The sequence below is a fragment of the Leptonychotes weddellii genome, chromosome 14 (genome assembly GCF_054177405.1).
Source record: "Leptonychotes weddellii isolate Sample4059 chromosome 14, ASM5417740v2, whole genome shotgun sequence".
In the NCBI taxonomy this organism is placed as follows: domain Eukaryota; kingdom Metazoa; phylum Chordata; class Mammalia; order Carnivora; family Phocidae; genus Leptonychotes; species Leptonychotes weddellii.
This window is the reverse complement of record NC_138382.1, coordinates 15,173,571-15,199,992: the sequence shown is the minus strand read 5'-3', so window position 1 is coordinate 15,199,992 and position 26,422 is coordinate 15,173,571. Positions and strand designations below refer to the sequence as shown.

The 26,422-nt window shown below is 39.2% G+C and overlaps 1 protein-coding gene across 1 annotated transcript in view; it reads right to left on the bottom strand.

The window, feature by feature from the left end:
* Positions 1-26,422, bottom strand: part of PCSK5 (proprotein convertase subtilisin/kexin type 5) — a 440,253-nt gene that overhangs the window by 151,492 nt on the left and 262,339 nt on the right. The window contains exons 14-16 of the mRNA XM_081804067.1: positions 12,371-12,514; positions 7,597-7,699; positions 6,171-6,364 (exon numbers count right to left, since the gene is read on the bottom strand). Coding sequence (XP_081660193.1) covers positions 6,171-6,364; positions 7,597-7,699; positions 12,371-12,514 — 441 coding nt within the window. The remainder of the gene's footprint in view (positions 1-6,170; positions 6,365-7,596; positions 7,700-12,370; positions 12,515-26,422) is intronic.

The window sequence follows — 26,422 nt, the reverse complement described above, 5'->3', positions numbered from 1 at the left end:
TTCCACATGTGAGTGAAATCTTACGGTATTTCTTTGACTGACATTTCACTTAGCATTATATTCTCTAGCTCCATCCATGTTGTTGCAAATGGCAATATTTCATTCTTTTTAATGACTAATACTCCATTGTGTGTGTGTGTGTGTGTGTGTATGATGAATGGATAATCCTTCTTTGTCCATTCATCTATCTATGAACACTTGGGTTTCTTGCATACCTTGGCTATTGTAAATAATGCTGCAATAAACATAGGGGGTGCATATACCTTTTTTTACTTAGGATTTTTGTATTTGGGCAAATATCCAGTAGTGGAATTACTGGATTGTAGGGTATTTCTGATTTTAATTTTTTGAGGAACCTCCATCCTCTTTTCCACCGTGGCTCTAGCAGTTTACATTCCCACTGCAGTGCTTGAGGGTTCTCTTTTTTTTACATCCTCGCCAACACTTGTTATAATTTCTTGTTTCTTGATACTGACTGCTGTCCGTTCTTGATAGCTATTCTAAAATGAGTGAGGGGATATCTCATTGTGGTTTTGATTTGCACTTCCCTGATGATGAGTGATGCTGAACATCTTTTCACATGTCTGTTGGCCATCTGTATGTTTTCTTTGGAAAAATGTCTCTTCAGATCCTCTGCCCATTTTTTTTATTACATTGTATTTTTGGTGTTGAGTTGTATAAGCTCTTTATATATTTTAGATATTAACCCCTTAGCAGATACATCATTTGCAAGTATCTTCTCCTACTCACTAGGTTGCCTTTTTATTTTGTTGGTTTTCTTTACTGTGAAAAAGCTTTTCATTTTGGTCAAGTCCCAATATAGGGTATTTTTGCTGTTGTTTCTTGCGCCTGAAGAGACCTATACATAAATATGTTGCTAAGGGCAATGTTCAAGAGATTACTGCCTATGTTTTTTTTTAGGATTTTTATGGTTTCAGGTCTCACATTTAGGTCTTTAATCCATTTTGAGTTTATTTTTGTGTATGGTTTAAGAAAGTGGTCCAGTTTCATTCTTTCGCATGCAGCTGTCCAGGTTTTCCCAACACCATTTATTGAAGAGATTGTCTTTTCTCCATGGTATTTTACTCTTTTTGGTGCAGTTACAAATGGGATTGTTTTCTTAATTTCTCTTTCTGCTACTTCATTATCAGTGTATAGAAATGCAACAGATTTCTGTATATTAATTTTGTATCCTGAAACTTCACTGAATTAATTTATCAGTTCCAATGGTTTTTTGGTGAAGTCTAGCATTTTCTATGTATAGTATCATGTCATCTGCAAATAGTGACAGTATTACTTTTTCCTTACCAATTTGGATGTCTTTTATTTCTTTTTCTTTTCTGATTGCTGCAGCTAGAATTTCCGATATTATGTTGAATAAAAGTGGTGAGAGTGGACATCCTTGTCTTGTTTTTGTCTTAGAGGAAGAGTTCTCAGTTTTTCTTATTGAGTATGATGTCAGTTGTGGTTCGTCATATATGGCTTTTATTATGGTGAGGTATGTTCCCTTTACCCCACACTGTTGAGAAGTTTTAACATGAATGCATGTTGTATTGTGTTGAATGCTTTTTCTGTATCCATGGAGATGACAGTTTTTTTTATTCTTGTTTATGTGATATCATATAGATTATAGAACCACACTTGCATCTCTGGAATAAATCCCACTTCATCATGCTAAATGATTTTTTTAATGTACATTGAATTGTGTTATTCTTTTGTTAAGGATTTTTGCATCTGTGTTCATCAGAGATATTGGCCTGTAGTTTTCTTTTTACATAATGTCTTTGTCTGGTTCTGGGATCAAGGTAATGGTGGCCTCATAGATGAATTTAGAAGTTTTACTTCCTCTTCTGTTTTTTTAGCATCATTTGAGAATAGGTATTAACTCTTATTTAAATGTTTTGTAGAATTCACCTGTGAATCCATCTGGTCCTTGATTTTTGATGTTGGAAGTTTTTGACTGCTGATTGAATTTCATTACTAGTAATTGGTCTGCTCAGATTTTCTATCTCTTCCTGATTTAGTTTTGGAAAATTGTATGTTTCTGGGAATTTACCCATTTCTTCTAGATTGTTTGTTGGCAGATAATTTTTCAACATTTTCTTATAATTCTTTGTATTTCTGTGATATTCCTCCTCCTTCATTTCTGACTTTGAGTCTTCTCTCTTTTCTTGTTAAGTCTGGTGAAAGATTTATCAGTTTTGTTTATCTTTCCAAAGAACCAGGTCTCAGTTTCATTGATCTTTTTTTTTTTAATTTCATTTATATCTGCTCTAATCTTTATTATTTCCTTCTACTGGCTTTGGACTTTGTTCTTTTTTTTCTAGTTCCTTTAGGTTCAAGGTTAGGTTCTTTATTCTTTAATATGATATTTTTCTTGGGCGCCTGGGTGGCTCAGTTGGTTAAGCGACTGCCTTCGGCTCAGGTCATGATCCTGGAGTCCCAGGATCGAGACCCGCATCGGGCTCCCTGCTCGGCAGGGAGTCTGCTTCTCCCTCTGACCCTCCTCCCTCTCGTGCTCTCTGTCTCTCATTCTCTCTGTCTCAAATAAATAAATAAATAAAATCTTTAAAAAAAAAAAAAATGATATTTTTCTTGTTTCTTGAGGTAGGCCTAATAGCACTATAAATTTCCCTCTTAGAACTGCTTTTGCTGATTCCCAAAGATATTTGTTTCCATGAATTTTTGATTTCATCTTTTTTTTTCACTGACCCATTGGTTAATTAGTAGCATGTTGTTTAACCTCCATGTATTTGGCTTTTTTTTCTTCCATTTTTCTCTTGTAATAGTTTCATACCATTTAAGTTGGGAAATATGCTTGATATGATTTCAATCTTCTTAAATACAGTGAGACTTGTTTTATAGCCTAACATGTATACCAGAGAATGTTTCATGTGCACTTGAAAACAATGTGTATTTCTACCCTGAGTTTTGTTCTTTTCTTCCACTTCCATTTGCATGGTTTCTTTTTTCATCCTTTCACTTTTAGTCTGTATGTGTCATTATGTGTGAAGTGAGTCTCTTGTAGGCAGCATATAGATGGGTATTATTTTCTTCATTTACCATATGTCTTTTGATTAGAGTATTTATTTAAAGTAATTATTATAGATACTTATTGCCATTTTGTTAATTGTATTCTGGTTGTTTTCGTAGTTCTTCTTGATGCCTTCCTTTTTCTCTTGCTCTCTTCCCTTGTGGGTTGATGGTTTTCCTTAGTGATATGGCTGGATTCCTTTCTTTTTGTGTATATCACAGGTTTCTGATTTGTGGCTACCATTGGGTTCTATATTGAGTTGAGGGTTACTTAAGTTCAACACATTGTAAAACTACTAAAATTAACTCCCACCTCCATGTTTTATGTATGTGATGTTTTATTTTATGTCTCCCTTGGCTAATTTTTCTAAATTTTGATTGTACTACTTTGTGTTTTAAACTCCACAGTGGCTTTACTCTATGCTTGCCTTTTACCTGTAAAATTTTTCTCCTTTTATAATTTTTTTTTGTCTAGTGAATGGCCTATTCTTTCCCTTCAAAGAATTCCCTTTAACATTTCTTGTAAGTCTGATTTATTGGGATGAACTCCTTTAACTTTTGTCAGGAAAACCTTTCTCTCCTTCTGTTTTGAATGATATACTTTCTGGGTAGAGTATTCTTGGTTGTAGGTTTTTTTGTTTTAGCACTTTGAATATAGCATGCTACTCCCCTGTGGCCTGCAAAAAATCAGCTGATTGCCTTATTTGGTTTCCCTTTTATCATTACTTTTTTGCCATTTTAATTATTATGTGTCTTGGTGTGGACCTCCATGGGGTCAACTTGTTAGGGGTTCTTCTTCCTGGACCTGGATGTTGCTGCTTTCCCCAGGTTAGGGAAGTTTTCAGCCCCTTCTTCTCCTTCTGGGATCCCTATAATGTGCATGTTATTATGCTTGATGATGCCACAGAGTTCCCTTAACCTATTCTCATTTTTTATTGTTGTTCAGCTGAGTTGTTTTCCATTACTGCCTTCCATATCACTGATCTGTTCTTCTGATTTACTATTGATTCCATTTAGTGTATTTTTATTTCAGTTATTAAATTCATCAGCTCTGACTGGTTCTACATTTTCTCTTTGTTGAAGGTCTCACTGAGATCCTCTGCTCTTTTCTCAAGTCTACTGAGTATCTCAGTGATAATTTCTTTGAATCGTTTATCAATCACACATATTTTCATTTCATTTGGGACATATTCCTCTGTCTCCTCATTTTGTGTCTCTGTGTTTGTTTTTAGTGTAGTAGGACAGTCAGCTATGTCCCCTGGTCTTGAAAGTGCAATCACCCCCTGGTTACCAGAACCAGGCATTCCAGGGGTGTCCTCAGTGAGGGCTGTGTGTGCCTCCCTATCGTGGCTGAGTCACAGCTGCCTTCAGCCCAGCCAGCCGCAACAATCCCCTCTCCCTGCTCTGAGTGTCCTGGGTAGGGTTGAGGGCAGTCTGAAGCAGTGACAGGCTTGGTGAATTGGGCCAGCAGTGAGCCCAGCTGTCTGCAATGAGTCCCTCTGTGTAGATACAGCTACAGGTGCACTGAAGAGCAGGGCTTGCTTCTTGCCCAGCCAGCTATGAGGCTCGACTGCAGGGAGTGCAAGTGTGCTGTTATAGCGTCTTCTCTCCTCGCTCCCCAGGGCATGAGTCACTTTGGAGTGGCACCCTCCAAGTGGGTATGGTCGGACAGGAGCCACTTTGAAGGGAGGACTGCTGAGTTGGGTTGGATGGGGAAGAGCACACAGTGCTATAGCAAAGTAGATGGAGAGTGTTAGGGCTTGGGGCGGGGAGGTGGAAGAGGAATGGCACCTACCAGCACTTTGTTTCTAGAGAAATATCCTGTACATCCCTGCCTGGGGACAGATCTAATCTGCCCAGGACAGATTAGTCAATATATCTCCTTCACATATAACCACAGGCACTTTTCAAACTGCTGCATCTTTAAGGATGATGGAGACTCAGTTTCCTATTGCCCTCAGGCTCTCCTGGAACCTGAAACTAAGCCCCACTGGAGTTAAGATCTCCTTGTTTCTAAAGCCAGATATTAGGCGGACTCAGATCCTCTTGCTTCCCCACGCTTGTGATGTCCCTCCCGTTTGTAGTTAGTGGCACAGGGGTTTGGTTTCCAACTATGTCTCCATCCTACCTACCCTTTTCAAGGTGGCCTTCTCTCTACAATTAACTGTGGCAGGTCTGTTCTGCCAGTCTTCAGGTGGTTTATCTCAATGTGTCTGAGGGAGAAGGTGAGTTCAGGATCCTCCTGCTCTAAACTCGGCAAATGGATTTCATTTTGCCTTTCCTAGTGGACTGGAATACCTGATAGTCTTTGAATCCATTTATCACTTTATAGGTTTCCTCATTAATGGCCCTTCATTAGTAGTCTTTGACACATCTCTTCCATATTCACATCAAAGTCATGTTTTCTAAACTTTCTGAAAAGTTAACACTGATACCATACAGGCCTGGTTCCTTTGGGTAGTGTGTAGAAAAGAGCAGGCTTGGCTGCTATCTTTTGAAAGCCTGCTTCTGAAGCTGGTCCATGGCTAAGTATCTGGGAATTGGATTTCAGGAGGGTTTCCACCACCCTAACTGGTAAGAGTGGCTCATGGTGCCTCAACTGTACAAACAAGATGGTTTATGCTGAACATCTGCTTTCCTTGTAGGAGCCTGGAATTTTGGTATGTGCCAGGTAGGGGGGTCTTCGTGACCACAACCCTGGGCACTGAGACTCTAAGGTGGTTCCCTGGTAGCCTACATTTCACACATGTTGTAACCAGTTGTTGCTGGGGGATTTCAATGCATCCTGGGAGAAAACTTAGAAGCTAGTGCTGGTTTCCTGTGGACTTTGTGTCCTATGTACCTTTTCCTGATTTTACTTAATAACTATGAGCTCATGAGTGCAACTATCTAGTAAGTCCTCCTAGGAAATCACTGAATCTGGGGATGGGCCTGAGGACTCCCTGACAGTTAGTTACAAGCATTTTTACATAACTGATTTTTTTTTTTTTTTTACAAAAATTGTTAAAATTATAATGTGTTCTCTTAAAAACTGGTTAGATCCTTTGATATAACCAAGGCCTCAATCCCTCCTAATGTCATTCAAATGAAAACCTTCTATTTCCTCTCTAAAACCCAAATATTTGAAATCAACTCACTGGTGTCCGGGTATAATCCAGCAGGGCAGTGGATAACACAGCTGTTGATTTCTTCATTTAGGAAGTATCCATATTTACAGGACAGGCACTGGTCACCATGGCTCCCAAAGCAGGACTCACAGTTGGGAGCACACTTTCTGCATCGCTTCTTGTCAGCATGGTAGTGGCCAGAGGGGCAGCTGGAGACACAGATCCTGCATTGTGGAATGGTAAGAAAGAAGGGCAGCATCATTGGAGACAGAGTCCCAGGCACTCTTGGAGATGCTCAAGCAAGAGCAGCCTTCCATCTTAAACCACGATGGTAACACCATATCCAAAGAGCCAAATTCTGTTGGTTGAAGCTTTTTCCTGTGTAGGGTTCTGAAGTGGCAAGGTGGCCACCCAATACCAAGTCTGCCAGGTAACGCATGTCTTGGTCCAAACCCCCTCTTCCGGTTCGGGACTAGCTCTTTAAAGGGGACGATGGTTAGAAACTAGAGGCTCAAGAGGAAAGGTTGTGGCATGGGATTGAAAGGAAACTATGTGGGAACCACGATTTTATACAAAAAAGGTTGCTAATAAGGGGTTACTTCTGTTTTTGTGTGTTGTCCTATGGATCCTGTGCACTCTATTGTCTAAGTCAATTGATTTAAACTTGGTTGGTTATGATACATTTAAAAAAAAGAACTTCCTTAACTCAAGGACAGCACTTTGTTTATTCATTCAACAAATATTTACTACTGAATACCAAGTAAAATGTCAGGCATTTTGCTGGTCTCAGCGATGAGAGGTCCTGCAGTAGCCAAGGGCCCTTCCTTTAAGGAACAGAAATTCCAGCATGCATGTAAACAGGAACTAGAACGGGTCTGGGTCTGTCTGGATGGCTGAAGTGTGGACTCACTGTAGTTAAGTCTTCCCTGAAGCAGGACGGAAAAGGGGGCAGGGCTCTGAGAGAGATGCCTGGAGCGGACAGCCTCTGAGAGGCCATCACTGTCCCAGGAGCCTCCCTGCGGACAGATCAGCACAACTTGAGGCAGAAGCCAGGGGCTCAGAGTTACGGTGACCAAGCAGGTCCGCCTCAGTGCCCAGAGTGAAATAGGGTGAGCAGGGCCCAGCACCTTTACCACACAGGGACACATCTGTTGGGCTGGATGCTGGCATTTTCATGAAAAGCAAACAGAGCTCTAGAGGGCTAGTCCAAATGTGAGCAAAGACATTTGCAGCTTGACAGCATACAGGGACACTTAGTATGGGTTTCAGCATTTGGAATGACACCGGGAGGCGGGGGCTGGGGCAGCAGCCTCTGTCCTGTGCTTGGGTCCTGGGAGGAGAACATCAGCAGACTCGGCTCGAGCGCAGCCCATGGGACCACCCGGAGCGTGCTGTGTGTGTGTGTTGGGGGCGGGGGGCAGGAGCGCGGGGGGATCGGACTCAGGATCGTTCTTACCTGGTGTTGTTTTTCAGCTTGTAGTAGTAGTTTAAGCAGTCACTGCAGTGGTCTGGTCCTGGCCCGTCACAGCCGACCTCACTGCACTCAGGGTCACAGGGACCTTTTCCAAAAAAAAAAAAAAAAAATTAAAACAATACTTGGGAAAATATGATTTTAAAGCAGGTCTGTTTTACCTTGAATTTTTCCTCCCTCACGCAGGGAGAGTTTAAGGTGGAGGAATAATGTGTAACATGGCTCTAAGCACGGAGATGAACTCCTATTACCGAAGTATCAAGAATGTAAATCCAGCCGTGGCCTGGTCTTCAAAAAAGCACATATGGCTGCCTTGTGGGAGATAACACATATCTCCGAATTCAAAGGATGCCACTATGGCAACTGGAAGAGAACTGACGGCAATTAAATATGCGTAATGATAAAAACGTCGGATTTACAGAAAAATGACAAGTTAAGCTGTTGACAGAAAAAGTTGATTATTCCACGCCTGGACCAGATTGGCTGGCTTGCCGACGGTCATTAAAACCACGGAATATCTCTGAGATGCTGTACCCAGCAAGAAACATCATAATGGCATCTGGGGCAAGCTTATCAGTATCTGGTCTTGGATTACAAAGCAGGTACCTAAGGCATAGATAAGATATTTTTTTTTAAATGAAATTAAATTTGTTAGTCACCATACATCATTAGTTTTTTGATGTACTGATCCACGTGGTAGGACACAATTTTAAAATCTATTATCTGTGGATCGCTACAGATAATAGATTTTAAAATTGTGTCCTACCCACAGGCCAGTGGGCAACTCAACGAGACATAAATTTTTAAAAATGCAAGCAAGCTTAAAGAATTCCACACCTAGGATGAAAGTTGCTAATCTCTCATGACCTATTCTTTGGTCTAGAGTAAGAATGCACAGACAGGAAGAAAAAATGCCAGAAAGATGGGAGATTTTTATAACTGATAAAAAGCTTTCTAATGACATGGGCTAGACCTTTTAATTGCTTGAACTAACTCCTTTTTTCCTTGTTCTCCATACGTTAGGACATTTGGTCTTGTAATCTTCAAGCCCTTTCCTGTTGAAAATACACATGATTTTAAGTAGCAATAAACATGCACAGAATGTACAAACATTAAAAGTTATGTCAGAAATGTCTGAACCATACTGATTTTACTGTTGAACCTTGATCTCCTTTAGTCATTATAGGATTCTGTTCTACAGGTACTGAGTCGGAATATAAAATGGTAGAACCTGGGAGGAATGACTTAGAGAAAAATCTAGTATTCAAACACCCTCATTTACCTGGTGAGAAAACATACTTTCCAAGAATTAGAGTGGCTTGTCCAGATAATACAGCCCAGGAGCCCTGGGATCAACATGGGTCCCCCTTCTTACTCCAGCTCTCCTACATCGAAGTAGTAAATCAGGTACTAGTGATGACCTTTCAAAATGAATGCAGACTTGAGATCTATTTCTGATTAATCACAAGAGTCATCTGACAGCACTGTTTATCTCTTTGTTCCCACAAGCCTTAAAACTGATCTCTAAATTGCACAGCGAGTATAACTTGGGACCTTTCAGCTCTCTGCTACGATAGAGAAGGAGAGGGTGTCTCTGTACGTAAGGGCTGGAGCTCAGCCAGCTGTGGGTCCTACAGCCCCTGGAATTTGATCAAACAGTACTAGGGATCTGTTTATGATAATACCATCTGTGCCTTTAGCCAGGCTGACTTCTTCATGAAGGTGAAAATCACAGCTCTGAAGAAAAGGAATCATGGGTGGCCCTAAATTTTCACCAGATGATTTCTGCAATTATTCCACCCGCAAAATTATGCTTTATATGTGCCCAAGGGCTCCGTATGGCCAGTTCACATGCTGTGCTGTATCTTAACCTGTCCCAGATGCAGTTTAGCATTTTAGGTTGCAGGGTAATAATGAAATAATTGTCTTTGTTCTCTCTCAAGTGCCAATGTGGACATTTTGGAGATGTTAACAACGAGGAAAACCAGAGAGATAGAGAACCGTTTGTTCAGAATTTTAAGATTACCAGAATGTGAATTAGAAACCTACCAGAAGGCATATGGCAACAGGTTATTAAGCTCAGTTTATGTTTTTGGATATCCTTTCTCCTATCAGAGAAGATGAAACGGTTTGCTTGTTATCATGTGAATAGTAATGTTACAAGCTCAAAACATAATCTAATACAATCGAGCTCCAGTTAGCTCAACTGGTTTGAATTATTCCAGCTTAGGATGGACTCTGGGATACTACCTGTTTAGAATAAAAGGAACCATGTGCATGTTTAGGATATTCTGCTAAGGTGACTAATGAAGTACTTTTAGCTCATTAAGTGGTAGTCAATGCAACAAGACATGTACTACATGGAGCACTGGGTGTTATACAAAAACAAAGAATTGTGGATCACTACATCAAAAACTAATGACGTACTGTATGGTGACTAACATAATAAAATCAGAGGGGTGTTTGGGTGGCTCAGTCGGTTAAGTGTTGGCCTTTGGCTGAGGTCATGATCTCATGGGTCCTGGGACTGAGCCCCATGTGGGGCTCCCTGCTCAGCAGGGAGTCTGGTTCTCCCTCTCTCAAATACATAAAATCTTAAAAAAAAAAAAAATCAGAAATATACTTTGATATGGCTATAAGACCTAAACTACCCCAGAAAAGAAAGTTGAGCAGAATGGCCTGATAAAAGATAAATATGCAACAGCCAATAGATTTCCTAGATACCAGCAGATACTAGTTAGAAAATATGACATCTTTTCCATTATATAGCAACAAGACCCCAAAACACATAGGAATAACACTACGAAGAAGAATACAACCTAAAATTAAAAGATTTCAGTAAAATGGGACATAGTCTATGTTTTGGATGGAAAGACTGCACGCATTTTATAACAGCAATTCTTACCTAAACAATTCTTCCCATGAGATTGGCATGTAAATTCACATTAAATTCCAATGGGATCTTTACAGGTAGACTTAAGAATTGCTATGAAAACAAGATGTTTAACAGAGAGTAAAATATAGTGTGGGTGTTACCGGATTAAGAATTATTAAATTAAAAAATGAGAAAAGGGGGTACCAGAAGAGACCCTGGTGTAAAAATTTATTCTATTGTTATAAAGGAAAGATCCTGGGGCACCTGGGTGGCTCAGTTGGTTAAGCGTCTGCCTTCAGCTCAGGTCATGATCTCAGGGTCCTGGGATCGAGCCTGGCATCTCCCTCTCCAATAAATATTTAAAAATGAAGGGAAGATCCTAAACTAGTAAAAGGGAAAATGACCCAGCCAATAATGTTAGTCTATTTATTTTATCTCCTACTATATATCATAAGCCAAAATAAGTTCCAGATGAATGGCCAAATGTAAAAAGCAGAGATTAGAAAAAAATGCATGTGGATATTTAGTTGATTTTGAAGACTAAAACTTCTTAAAAACACACACACAAGTGAGATCTGAAACTATAAACCCTGCCCTCCAATTTTCTTTTTCCATCAAAACAACAAAACACAAAAACTACATTTTGGAAGCAAGCAGTAACTGAGGAAATGGTTTCAGCAAATACAGTAGTTCTTCCTCCCACTTATCTGCGGGGGGATACTTTCCAAGCCCCGCAGTGGATGCTTGAAACCATGGATAGTACCAAACCCTATAGATACTATGTCTTTTTCCTATACATACATACCTGTGATAACATTTAATTTTTAAATGAGGCACAGTGAGAAACTAATAACATAGAACAATTATATCAATATACTATGATAAAAAGATGTGAATATATGTAAATCTTATGGTATTTATCTGTCTTCTTGTGACAGTGTGAGATGCTAGAATGCCTACAGGACGAGATGAAGTCAGGGGAATGACGTGGGCATGGTAACGTAGCATTAAGCTACTACTGACCTGATGATCTAGCAGATGGAAGGTCATCTGCTTCCTGACCGTTAATAATGGGATACTACTTAGTAGTAGTAGTATTACTACTAGGAAACCACAGATAAGGGGGAACAACTGTATGGAAAAATGTGAGGGACAATAACATACAAAGAGCTCTTATAAGAAAATTGGTGTCAATTTGAATAGAAAAATGGGTAAAATACAATTATGTTTAATTCCTAGAACTACAGAGGAAAAAATGATTTACTAATAAAGCTATAAAAATTTTAAAATGTTCCGTTCTTTAACTTTTTTCTTTCCATTCAATTTTGGCAGGAATGAGTATAAAAAACGCACAGCTGGTCACAGCGTAGACTGGTACATCTTGTCTGGAAAGGAATGTGACAAAGTGTGTCCAAGCTCTCAAACTGATTATTCCCTTTGCTGCAGTAATTCTCAGAACTCCATTCTAGGGAAATAAAGATATAAACAAAGACTGATAAAATAATGATGTTCATCCAAACCTTATTTAAAATAGTGTAAAATTCCAAGCAAACTACACATCCCAGATTATGTATTAAATGTAGTACAATCATAGGATGGACTGTCATGCTGTCTTTTAAATATCGTTGTGAGGATATGTGACAACAGGGAAATATGCTCTTAATAACCACAAGAGAAAGAAAAAGGATATGGAAACTCTATATAGTGTGCTTTTGGCTTTGAAGAAAACAGTGCTATCTGAATATACACATGCAAATATTTGGGGGGATAGAAAAGAAGATGGAAGAAACTATATCAGAATATTGGTAGAAGTTGATCTCTGCATGGGGGGTGATGCACGAACGTTCTCTCCTTAGCCTGTGTCCCTGTTGGAAACCATCTTACCTGCATAATCCTCGGTACCATAGTCATCGGTGGGGTCTTCTACTCGGCTATAGCGGACACGTTCTACTTTAGGAAACTCATTGGTTGGTGAGTACGGCTGCACGGAGGTGCCATAGAGGACCAAAGACCATTCTTTCAATTTCCCTTGAAAAATAATGAAATGATAGCATGACTACACATTCACTTTTGAGCTTTACAATTTAATTCCTTCTCATTAAGAAAAAGCAACAGAAGAATTGTGGCAAGCATATTCATATGAATCAGCATGAGGTGCATAGCTAGAAATGTACATTTTCCACCAGTTGAAGAATTAACTAATAATTGACATATCACATATTTACTGAGCACCAACTATAGGATAAGCCTTAATTAGCTTTCATAAGAAGACTGAGAAATGAACACCTCTCAGATAGCTGGACCAAGGGCTGAATTTCAAATTATGGATATTTTAAAAGAGAACCCCAGAATTTTACAGAGGCCTTTGCTTTTCTACATATAAATACCATATTTGAATTTTTAAAAAAAATTTGGTGTTATCTGACTTATCAGTAAGACAAAACAACTACTTTGTTCCACCTAACTGAATTAGTCATTTAGTCTTAGGAATACATCACTATTTATACTATGCTATAGACCTGAGCTGTCCAGTGATAGCCCCTAGATATTTGGCTATTTAAAATTTAGTTCCTCAGTCATACCACATTTCAAGTGCTCAACAGCCATATGTGGGCAGTGGTCACTACAATGGTTGCCACAAATATAGAGTGTTTCTACCACGGCAGAATGTTCGAGTGGACAGTGTTGCAATAAAGCTTTGTCTGGTCAAGAGTGCCTTGAGTGAGACAGGAGCCACGTGTTTTAACTCTTTTGCAGAGAAGGTTCTCAAAGAACATTTTGCTTTAGTCCTTATTTCTTTTTGTGTTAATAAAGCTAAGAAAAACTTCTTACAGGTTACTAAGCTTAATAAGATTCACATAAAGAATCAACCATAAGCAGAAGTGATTAAGACAAAACCATTAAAGACATGGAAGTATGCTGGCAGGAAGCAGAACCTTCCTGAAGGTCCCTCCTCCACTTAGCCGAATACAGAGAATCCAGGCATGGTTGGAGCCAGGGTTCTGTCACAGCCCTGAGAGTGGTGACCTTGAGGTGTCAGCTGATCTATTAAGTTTGAATCCATTCAATGTTCACAACAATTGGGAGGTAGGCCCTTGAATTCCCAATATACAGATGAGGAAACAGGCATAGAGGGTGATAATTTTCTCAAAGGCACTAAGAGTACAGACTGCTATTAAAATCCATCTGGGGGTTCCAGTTTAAGATGACAGTGTAGGAAGATCCTGAACCCACCTCTTCCTACAGGTACATAGGGGACAAGTTCCTCTGAACAAGAAAACAAAACCAATAGGCTGAGTGGCTCCTACGCAATAGGCAAACAAAAAACCCACAGGAAAGCAGGTAAAAGAGGCCGAGACACAATATTGCAATAAACCCCACCCCTGGCACTGTGACCCACAATCAGGACTCATGACCCCAAAGTTTCTCCCCAAGAAGCAAAAGGTTTGAACCCCATACTGGGCACCACAATTTTTAAGACCTGCGCCTGAGATGAGTCCCCGAAACATCTAGCTTTGAAAACGAATAGGGCCTGAGACCCACAAGGCTATAGTGAACTGACTAAAGAGCTTGCATGTGTGGACCCACCCACTCCAAGGCTCAGGGCAGAGGCAGCCAATTGAAAAGCATGGACTTTCTGTGAAAGAGGCTTATTTGCTTACCGTAACATACAGCTAGGGGCCTACTGAAATACTCTCCAGTGGGCACCATATCTGCTCTCTCCCTCAGTCTTGCTCCAACTCACTAGTATCTCCCAGAAGGAACCTGTTCTCTTATCTGGGACCCCAATTTTTATGGCTGCCTCTCAGGGCACACCTCCTGGTTGTTGGCACTGGTGGCTGGCAGGGCACAGGACTGTAACAAAATTGACAGATCTATACTTAAGGTCACCTAGGAGAGAATCAAAATCAGAAATGAAAGAAGAAGGGGGCGACTAGGTGGCTCAGTGGATTAAGCATCCAACTCTTGATTTCAGCTCAGGTCATGATCTCAGGGTGGTGAGATCGAGCCCCACTTTGGGCTTCATGCTGAGCATGGAGCTTAAGATTCTCTCCCTCTGTCCCACCCCCAGCTCATACACACTCTCTCTCAAAAAAAAAAAAAAAAAAAAAAGAGGTGAGGTTATAACTAAAATAAGAATAAAAACCATGAAAATAGGGGCGCCTGGGTGGCTCAGTTGTTAAGCGTCTGCCTTCGGCTCAGTTCATGATCCCAGGGTCCTGGGATCAAGCCCCGCATTGGGATCCCTGCTCAGTGGGAAGTCTGTGTCTCCCTCTCCTACTCTCCCTGCTTGTGTTCCCTCTCTCACTGTGTGTCTCTCTCTGTCAAATAAATAAAATCTTAAAAAAAAAAACTATGAAAATATAAAGTATTATAAAAGACTATCATCAATTACACACCAACAAAATGAACAACCTGGAAGAAAATGGATAAATTTTTAGACCTATACAACCCACTAAGACTGAATCATTAAGAAACAGAAAATCTGAAAAGAACAATTACTAGTAAAGAGATGGAATCAGTAATAAAAAAAAGAAAACCCTCTTGACAAAGAAATGACCAGAACTATATCTTCTCTGGTCAATTCTACCAAATATTTAAAGGAATACCAGTCCTTCTTAAACTCTTCCAAAATACAGAAGAAACATTTCCAAACTCATTTTATGAGGCTAGCTAGCATTACCCTGATCCCAAAACCAGATAAGGATGCCACAAGAAAATCCCTGATGAACACAGATGCAAAAGTCCTCAACAAAAAAATTAGCAAACTGGGCGCCTGGGTGGCTCAGTTGGTTAAGCGACTGCCTTCGGCTCGGGTCATGGTCCCGGGGTCCTGGGATCGAGTCCCGCATCGGGCTCCCGGCTCAGTGGGGAGCCTGCTTCTCCCTCTGACCTTCTCCTCTCTAATGCTGTTTCTCTCTCGCTCGCTCTCTGATAAATAAATAAATAAAATCTTTAAAAAAAAAAAAAAAAAAAAAAAAATTAGCAAACTGAATTCAACAATATTAAAGGGATCGTATATCATCAACAAGTGAGATTTATTCCAGGGATGCAAGAATGTTTCAACATTCACAAACCAATCAATGTGATTCACAACATTAAGAAAATTAAGGATAAAAATCATATGATCACCTCAACACATACAGAAAAAGTATTAACCTACTTCAACATCTATGATAAAAGCTTTTATCGAAGTGTGTATGGGGGAATAATAAGCATCATAAAGATCAGGAACAAGACACCACTTTTAAGAGTCTCATGCTCTACCGACTGAGCTAGCCGGGCGCCTGACACTCACCACTTTTAGTCAACATAGTATTAGAAGTCCTAGCCAGAATAATTAGACAAGAAAAAGAAAGGGCATTCAAATTAGGAAGAAGTATGTCACTATTTGCACATGACATGGTACTGTGTATGAAAAACCACAGAGGTGCCACCAAAAACTGTTAGAACTAATCAACAAATTCACAAAGGCTGTAGGATACAAAATCTTTTGCATGTCTATACACTAATAATGAACTATCAAAAAGAGAAAGAAAATCTTATTTATAATTGCATCAAAAAGAATAAAATGCTTAGGAATTTAACCAAGGGGGTAAAAGACCTGTACACTGAAAATTATAACCCACATGATGAAAAAACAAATAAATGGAAAGATATTCTGTGCTCATGGATGAGAAGAATATTGTTAAAATGTCCATGCTACCCAAAGCCACCTATAGATTCAATGTAATCCCTATCAAAATTCCAATGTCATTTTTTGTATAAATAGTACAAACAATCCTAAAATTTTTATGAAACCACAAAAGGCCAAATCACTCTTGAGAAAGAAAAATGAAGCTGGAGGCATCATGCTTTCTGATTTTCAAATATAAAGCTATGGTAATCAAAACACTATGGCTTTGCCATAAAACAGACACAAAGATCAATAGAACAGAATAGCACACAGATATAAACTCATGCATATATGGTCAATTAAGAATACACAATGGGGAAAGGATTTTAATAAATGATGTTGGGAAAACCGGACAGCCACGTGCAAAATAATGAAACTGAACCACTGTCTTACATCAGACACAAAAACTAACTCAAAATGGAGGCGCCTAGATGGCTCAGTCAGTTAAGCATCTGCTTTTGGCTCAGGTCATGATCCCAGGGTCCTGCTCAGCATGGAGTCTGTTTGTCCCTCTCCCTCTGCTCCTCCCTCCCACTCATGCTCACTCTTTCTCTCAAATAAAATCTTAAAAAAAAAAAAGAAACTCTAAATGGATTAATGATTTGAACATAAGACCTGAAACCATAAAACTCTCAGAAGAAAACATAGGTGGTAAGCTCTTTGCCATCGGTCTTGGTGATAATTTTTTCAAATTTGACCAAATGCAAAGGCAACAAAAGGAAATTAAGTCAGAGTATATCAAACTAAAAAGCTCCGTACGGCGATGGAAACCATCAACGAGATGGAAAAGCAACCAACCTACTGAATGGGAGAGAATATGTGCAAATCATATATCTCATAAGAGGTTAATATCCAAAACATATAAAGAACTCCTACAACTCAATATCAGAAAAATAATCTGATTAAAACATGGGTAGGGAATATGAATAGACATTTTTCCAAAAATGACATATATGTGGCCAAGAGGTATGTGAAAAGGTGGTCAACATCACCAATTAGGGAAATGCAAATCAAACCGCAATATCACCTTACACCTATTAGAACAGCTATTACCAAAAAGACAAGAAATAGCAAGTGTTAGTGGAGATGTGGAGCAAAGGGAACCCTTGTGCACTCGCAGTGGGAATGTGAATCAGTGCAGCTGTGATGGAAACCGCTATGGAGGTTTTTCAAAACATTAACAATAGAACCACCATGTGATTCAGCTATTCCACTTCTGGGTATTTATCTGAAGAAAATGAAAGCATTGACTTGTAAAAGTATATGTATTCCCATGTTCAATGCAGCATTATTCACAATAGCCAAGATATGGAAACAACCTATGTGTCCATTGATGGATAAATAATAAAAATGTGGTATTTTTTACCAGTGGTAATAATACAGTAGAATAATATTCAGCCATAGAAAGGAAGGAAATATTGCCATTTGTGAAAATATGGATGGATCTTGAGAGCCTTTTGTGAATTGAAAAGTAAAAGACAAAAACTATATGATCTCACTTGTATGATGAATTTAAAAAAAAATAATGAAGTAAAAAAAAAAACCCTGAGCTCATAAATACAGAGAACAAATTGGTGGTTGCCAGAGGTGGGGAGTTAAGCAGTGGGAGAGATGGGTAAAAAGGGTCAGAGCGTACAGATTTCCAGTTATAAAATAAATAATTGCTAGGTATGTAATGTAAAGCCTGGTGACCATAGTTAATAAAATAGTATATTATATATTTAAAAGTTGCCAAAAAAGTAGATCTTAAAATTTCTCATGACAAAAAAACATTTTTAACTATGTGAGTTGATGCAAGTTAGACTTACTATGATCATTTTGCAATATGTACTAATATCAAATTATTAGGTTGTATGCCTGAAACCAGTATAATGTTACATATCAAATATATCTTAATTAAAAAACTAGAAAATCCATTCAGAATCCAAATGCTGTTTTTGTTGTTGTTGTTGTTATTGTTAGAGAGAGCAAGTGCATGAGCAGGGGTGGGTGGGGAGAGGGAGAGAGAGAATCTCCCATCCAAGTGCTAACCAGGCCCGACCCTGCTTAGCTTCCGAGATCAGACGAGATGGGGCGCGTTCAGGGTGGGATGGCCGTAGACGAGAGAGAGAGAATCTTGAGCAGGCTCCACGCTCAGTGTGGAGCCCAAAGTGGGACTTGATCTCACGACCCTGAGATCATGACCTGAGCTGAAATCAAGAGCCAGATGCTTAAGCGACTGAGCCACCCAGGTGCCCCAAATGCTGTGTTCTTAAACTATTATATGAAATTGTCCTCCTGTTTACTTCCAGGAGTTTAGAAACTTGAAGTTTAAAAATGAACATATTCTGTGCCATACTCATTGTTATCAGACATCTGCATGGGCCAGCACATTGGTTTATATGTGGTTTGCCCTCTGCCAGCTTCTCTTTGGGCTTAACTCATTAACGACTAGGCTTTCCACAATTAGGGTGCTATTCAGTCTCAGAATTCCAAGTGTTCTACAGTAAGTAGTGGCAAGAAATGAATGCCTACCTGAAATTCATGACCTGGTTGCCTTTACATAGCAATGCAAAAGAGAACACATTTTTCTTGTGGCAGCTTTCAGGTATTCAAGTGGAGCATATAATGCAAGGACACTAGAGGAAATCCAATCCATCACTCACCCTAAAACCTGGCTCATTTAACTTAAGATCAGTCTGGATCTAAAATTTACCCTTGTACAATATTTGGAAGAACGCTGACTCATAATTGACTATTTCCATTTGTGTCATTTCTGAAGTGTCTCATAAGCCCACTGGGGACGTACTTGTTGGGCAATTCATCCTGTTATGTTTTACTTATTATGTAATCTAATTTCCTTAGAATCTGCCACAATTCACATCAAATACTGCCATATTTGGGCCATCATGTTTCCCTTATCATAATGTTTTCCTTTTGCTAAATTACTTAGGAGATTTTGCAGTTGATGATGCAACTTTCTGTTAAGAAATCACTGTGTAAATACAGAATGAGAAAAATCTATTGTACATGTTGGTACATAAATGCAATCTGCCCAAGAATTAAAACCCAAGATAGGTCTAATGTGTACCAAAACAAAGACAACAATAAAAAAAACAAAAATCCTTCAAAAAATCCTTACTATGGACTTCTGATTCAAGATGGTGATGTAGGAAGACCCTGAATTCACTTCCTCCACAGACACACCCAATCTATACCTACTTATAGAGCAATTCCTCCTGAAGTAGAACTAAGTGCTAACTGAACAGGCTCTGCACAAGAAAAGATAGACCATGTAGAGAATGGCAAGAAAGATGGAGACATAGTCAGGAAGGGACTTCCCCCTCCCCCAACACTGTGAACTGCTGCAATTTAAAAGGCAACTAGAACACAAAAGATCCAGCCCTAGAACTCCACCAAATGGCAGGGGTAGCTGCTGGAAATATCTCCAGGTTGGAGGGGCTGGTGAGTGCCACAGTTTGCATTCCCCCTCCACCTTGATAGCACAGGCAGGAGCAGGGTCTGGAGCCAACGCTGTCCTGCTGCCTCGGTGAGCTCTGGGCCCTTAGCCCACACTTTTAAACATTTAAAAGAGGAACTGGAATATAAAGGATCCAGCTGGAACTCAGCCAAATGGTGGGAAGCTGCTGGAACTCTCTCTGGCTCAGAGGAGCTGGTGAGTGCCATGGTTTGCATTCCTCTTCCACCTTGATAGTGTAGACAGGAGCATGGTCTGAGTGCCCTCATCAGTTACTACCTCCATGAGCCCCAGTCCCCTAGCCACATAGGCCCCAGCTGTCTCACCAAGGCAGTCCCAGCATGGTGCACACTGGGACACCTGGGTCAGTGCTCACTACAGCTCTAGCCATCTCACCAAGGTGACACATGTGCAAAGTACCCAGGAGCACTGTAGGCCCACAAGTTGGCTCACAACTTGCCAGGACCTCCCTGATGCAGAGCGCCCCAGGATCTCCTGGCCTGAGCCTTCTTAACTCCAGATGGAGCTTGCATCTACTTCAGCTTTAACCATCTGCCTAAGGTGCCCTCAGCACAAAGAGCCCTGGGACCCCCTGCCTTGTAGCCACTTCAGCTTCGCTGCTCAAAGAGTGCTGTGACCCCCCGGCTTACACGTACTTTGGTTTCAGCTGCTTTGTCAGGGCACCCTCAATGTGGAGAGAACTAGGACTGCCCCAGCCTATGTCCATTTCAGTATTAGCTATCTGGCCAGGATACCCTCTGCATAGAGAGTGCTGTGATCCCCTGGCTTGCACCCACTTCAGCTTCAGCTGTCAGACTATGGTGCCCTCTACACAGACTGCCTCAGGACCACCATGACACAGCTCAGGCTAGCCCACCAGGGTGGTCCCAGCATGGAGTGACCTGGGACTCCCAGCCAGCCAAAGTCACTAGGCACATACACGGTGGATGACCATACACAAGATCAGTCTTTCTAGTTTAGGATAAGTAGCTGTTCTAATTCTTAGAAACAAATGCAGAAAGCCAAGCAAAATGAGTAGACACATGAAAAGAATGAAAGAACAGACAAACCTCAGAAGAATAACGAAGTGAAATGTAAATAAGAAATATGCCTGATAAACAGTTCAAATAATGGTCATAAAGATGATCAATGGACTAAACAGAATAGTGGAAGGGCTCAGAACTTCAACAGAGAGACAGAAAATGTATAGAAAAACCAATCATAGTTGAAGAACACTAACTGAAATTAAAAATACACTATAAGGAATCAACAGTAGATTAGAGGATACAGAAAAATGGATCAGTGATCTGGAAGACAGGGTAATGGAAAGCATCTGAGCTGAACAGCAAAAAGAAAGCAAAAAATTTAGAGTGAGGATAGGCTAAGGGATCTCTAGGATAACATAAAGTGAACAATCATTCATATTATAGGGGTCCTAGAGGGAAAAGAGAGAGAGAGAAAGGGGCAGCAAACTCATTTGAAGAAATAATAGCTGAAAACTTCCCTAGCCTTGGGAAGGAAACAGATATACAGGTTTAAGAAGCAGAAAGATTTCAAAACAAGATGAAATCAATGAGATTCACACTAAGACAGATTAACAAAATGGCAAAGATTAAAGATACAGAGAGAATATTAAAAGCAGCAAGAGAAAAACAATTAGTTATGTACACGGCAAACCCCATAAAGCTTTCAGCTGATTTTTCAGGAGAAATTTTGCAGGCCAAAATGGAGTGGCATGATATATTTGAAGTGCTAAAACAACAACAACAACAACAACAACAACAAAAACACAACCAAAAATACTCCACCTGGCAAGATTATCATTCAGAATTGAAAGTGAGATTAAGAGTTTCCCAAACAAAAGTTAAAGGAGTTCATAATCATTAAACCAGCCTTACAAGAAATGTTAACAGGAACATTTTTAGTTGAAAAGGTCATAATTAGAAGAAAATTATGAAAAGAAAAAATTTCATGAGTGGAAACATACAGCAAAGGTAGTAGAACAATCACTTATGGAGCCAGTATAGAGCTTAAAAGATAGAAGCAGTAAAGTCAATGATATGTAAAAAAATTAGTTAAGGGGAATCATAAAATAGATGTAAAATATGACAACATATACATAAAATGTGGAGGGGGTAGTAAAAATGAAGTTCTTTTTTTTTTAAAGATTTTATTTATTTATTTGACAGAGAGAGACACAGCAAGAGAGGGAACACAAGCAGGGGGAGTGGGAGAAGGAGAAGCAGGCTTCCTGCAGAGCAGGGAGCTCGATGCGGGGCTCGATCCCAGGACCCTGGGATCATGACCTGAGCCAAAGGCAGACGCTTAACCAACTGAGCCACCCAGGTGCCCCCAAAATGAAGTTCTTTTAGAATGTGTTCAAACTTAAGTTATTGTCAACTTAATATAGATTCTTATATACTTCAGATGTTATACATGAACCCCATGGTAACACCAACTAAAAACCTTTAATAGATACACAAAAAATAGAGAAAGTCAAGCATAACACTATAAAGAGTCATCAATCACAAGAAAAGAGAGCAAGAGAAAAGAAAGGAACAAGAACTACAAAAACAACCAGAAAGCAATTAACAAAATGGCAATGAATACATACCTATTAATAGATTACTTTAAATGTAAATGGTCTAAACACTCCAATCAAAAGACAGAGGGTAGTGGAATGAATAAAAAACCAAGACCCATCTATATGCTGCCCACAAGAGACTCACTTCAGACCTAACTACAGACTGAAAGTGAAGGGATATAAAAAGATATCCCATGCAAATGAGAGCAGGAAAAAAACAAAATAAAAACAGCCAAGGTAGCAGTATTTATATCAAATAAAATAGACTTTAACACAAAGACTATAACAAGAGACAAAGGAGGACAAGAAGATATAATACTTGTAAATATCTATGCACAACACTGGGGCAACAAAATTCACAAAGCAAAATGACATAAAGGGAGAAATTGACGGTAATACAGTAATAGTAGGGGACTTCAACACCAGACTTACACCAATGGCTAGATCATCCAAACAGAAAATCAATAAGGAAACAGTGGCCTTGAATAACACATTAGACCAGATGGACTTAAGAGATATACAGAATAGTCTGTCCCAAACCAACAGAATATACATTCTTTTCAAGTGTACATAGAACATTCTCCAGGATGGATCACATGTCTTCTGATCACAACAGTATGAAACTAGAAACCAATTACAAGAAGAAAAGTGGAAAAAAACACAAACATGTGGATGCTAAACAACATGCTACTAATCAACCAACTGGTTAATAAGAAAAATACACCGAGACAAATGTAAATGAAAACACAATGGTCCCATATCTTTGGGAAACAAGAAAGCAGTTCTAAGAGGGAATTTTACAGCAATATAGGCCTACCTCAACAAACAAGAAACATTTCAAATACACAATCTAACCTTACACCAAGAGGAAATATGAAAAGAAGAAAAACAAAGCCCAAAGTTAGTAGAAGGAAGGAAATAATAAAGATCATGGTATAAATAAATGGAACAGAGACTAAATAACAATAAAAAGATCAGTGAAACCAAGAGATGCTTCCTTGAAAAGATAAACAAAATTAATAAACCTTTAGCCAGACTAATCAAGAAAAATGAAGAGAGGACCCAAATAAATAAAATCAGGAATGAAACAGAAATAACAACTGACATCACAGATATACAAAGAATTATAGGAGACTACTATGAAAAAGTATATGCCAACAAATTGGAGAACCTAGATGAAATGGATAAATTCCTAGAAGCATACAATCTTTCAGAATGGAGTCAGGAAGAAATAGAAAATCTGAACAGACTAATTACTTGTGAGGAAATTGAATCAGCAATTAAAAAAAAAATCTCCCAACAACAAAAGTCCAGACCAGTTGGATTCATAGGTGAATTCCAGCAAACATGTAAACAAGAGTTAATACCTATTTTCTTCAAACTATTCCAAAAAATAGAAGAGGAAGGAAAGCTTCTAAATACATTCTATGAGATTAGGGTTACCCTGATACTGAAACCAAAGACACTACAAAAACAGAAAATCAAAATCAAAATCAAAATCAAAAACAGGCCAAAATCCCTGATGAACACAGATGCAAAAATCCTCAACAAAATATTAGCAAACCAAATTTAACAATACATTAAAAGGACATTCACAGTGGGATTTATTCTGGGGATACAATGGTGGTTTAGTATCTGCAAATCAATCAATGTGCTATACCATGTTAATAAAGTGAAGGATAAGAATCATATGATTGTCTCAGTAGATGCAGAACAAGCATTTGACAAAATTCAACATCCATTCATAATAAAAACTCTCAACAAAGTGGAGTTAGAAGGACATACCTCAACATAATAAAGGCCATATATGACAAACCCATAGCTAATGTCATACTCAATGGTGAAAAACAGAGCTTTTCCTTTAAGATCAGAAACAAGACAAAGATGCCCACTCTTGCCACTTTTAGTCAACACATGGTACTGGATGTTTTGGCTGTAGCAAACAGACAAGAAAAAGAAATAAAAGACATACAAATTGGTAAGGGCGAAGTAAAAGTGTCACTATTTGCAGATGACATGACATTATATATACAAAACCCTAAAGACTCCATCAAAACTCTAGAATAAATGAATTCAGTAATGTTGCAAGATATAAAATTAATATTTGGAAATCTGTTGCCTTTCTATACATTAATAATGAAGTAGCAGAAAGAAAAATTAAGAAAACAATCCCATTTACAATTGCACCACAAAGACTAAAACACCTAGGGATGAACTTAACCAAGGAGGTGAAAGATTTAGAGTCTAAAAACTATAAAACACTGATGAAAGAAATTGAAGATGACCAAAAAATGGCAAAATAGTCCACGCTCATAGATTAGAAGAATTAATATTGCTAAGATGTCCATACAAATAATACTAAAATTTGTGTGAAACTACTGAAGACCCCGAATAGCCAAAGAAATCTTGAGAAAGAAGAACAAAGCTGGAGGCATCACAACCCCAGGTTTCAAGATCTCCTACAAAACTGGAGTAATCACAACACTATGGTACTGGCACAAAAACAGACACACAGATCAATGGAATAGAATAGAAGGCCCAGAAATAAACCCACATTTATATAGTCAATTAATCCATAACAAAGAAGTCAAGAATATTTAATGGGGAAAAGACAGTCTCTTCAATAAATGGTGTTGGGAAAAACTGGACAGCTGCATGCTGAAGAATGAAACTGGGCTGCTTTCTTACCCTGGACACAAAAATAAACCCCCAATAGATGAAAGACCTAAATGTGAGACCTGAAACCATAAATCTCCTAAAAGAAAACACAGCCAGTAATTTCTTAAACATTGCCCTTAGCAACATACTTATGGATATGCCTCTTTAGGAAAAAGAAACAAGAGCAGAAATATACTATTGGGACTACACCAAACTAAAAAGCTTTTGCACAGTAAAGGAAACTATCAACAAAACAAAAAGGTAACCTCATGAATATAAGATATTTGCAAATGAAATATCTGATAAGGGGTTAATATCCAAAATGTATAAAGTACTTATACAGCCTGACACAAAAAACCCAAACAATCTGATAAGAAATGGGCAGAGAACCTGGATAGACACTTTTCCAAAGACACAGATGGCCAACAGACACACGGAAAGATGCTCAACAGCACTAATCATCAGGGAAATGCAAATCAAAACTACAATGAGATATCACCGCACACCAATCTGATTGGCTAAAATAAAAAAGACAAGATACAACAAGTGTTGTTGAGGATGCAGAAAAAAAGGAAGCCTCATGCACTCTTGGTGGGAATGCAAACTGGTGCAGCCACTCTGGAAAACAGGATGGAGGTTCCTCAGAAAATTAAAAATAGAAATACCCTACAATCCAGTAATTTCACTACTGGATATTTACCCCAAAAACCAAAAACACTGATTCAAAACGATAGATGGAGGGGCACCAGGGTGGCATAGTCAGTTGAGCATCCGACTCTGAATTTCGTCTCAGGACATGATCTAGGGGTCCTGGGATCGAGCCCCGTCTTGGGCTCTGTGTTCAATGTGAAGTCGGCTTGAGCTTCTCTCTCTCTCCCCCTGACCCTCCCCACACTAGTGTGCTCTAATAAATAAATCTTAAAAAAAAAGATATATGAACCCCTATGTTTATTGCAGCATTATTTACAATAGCCAAGATGTAGAAGCAACCTAAGTGTCCACTGATAGATGAATGGATAAAGAAGATTTGGGGTATATATATAGTTGCATAAGCACGCGCACGTGCACGCACGCGCACACACACGCACATTGGAGTATTACTCAGCCATAAAAAGGAATGAAATCTTGCCATTTGTGACAACATGGATGAATCCAGAAGGATTATGCTAAATGAGATAAGTGAAACAGAGAAACACAAATACCATATGATTTCACTCATAAATACATAGAACAAACTGGTGGTTGCCTGAGAGGAAAGGGATGGAAGGATGAGAAACATCAATGAAGGAGGGTGCCTGGGTGGCTCAGTTGGTTAAGCGACTGCCTTCGGCTCAGGTCATGATCCTGGAGTCCCGGGATCGAGTCCCGCGTCGGGCTCCCTGCTCGGCGGGGGGTCTGCTTCTCCCTCTGCCCTCTTCCCTCTCGTGCTCTCTGTCTCTCATTCTCTCTCTCTCAAATAAATAAATAAAATCTTTAAAAAAAAAAAAAAAAAGAAACATCAATGAAGGAGAGTGGGAGGTTCAGGCTTATAGCTTTGGAATGAACAAGTCACAGGGATGA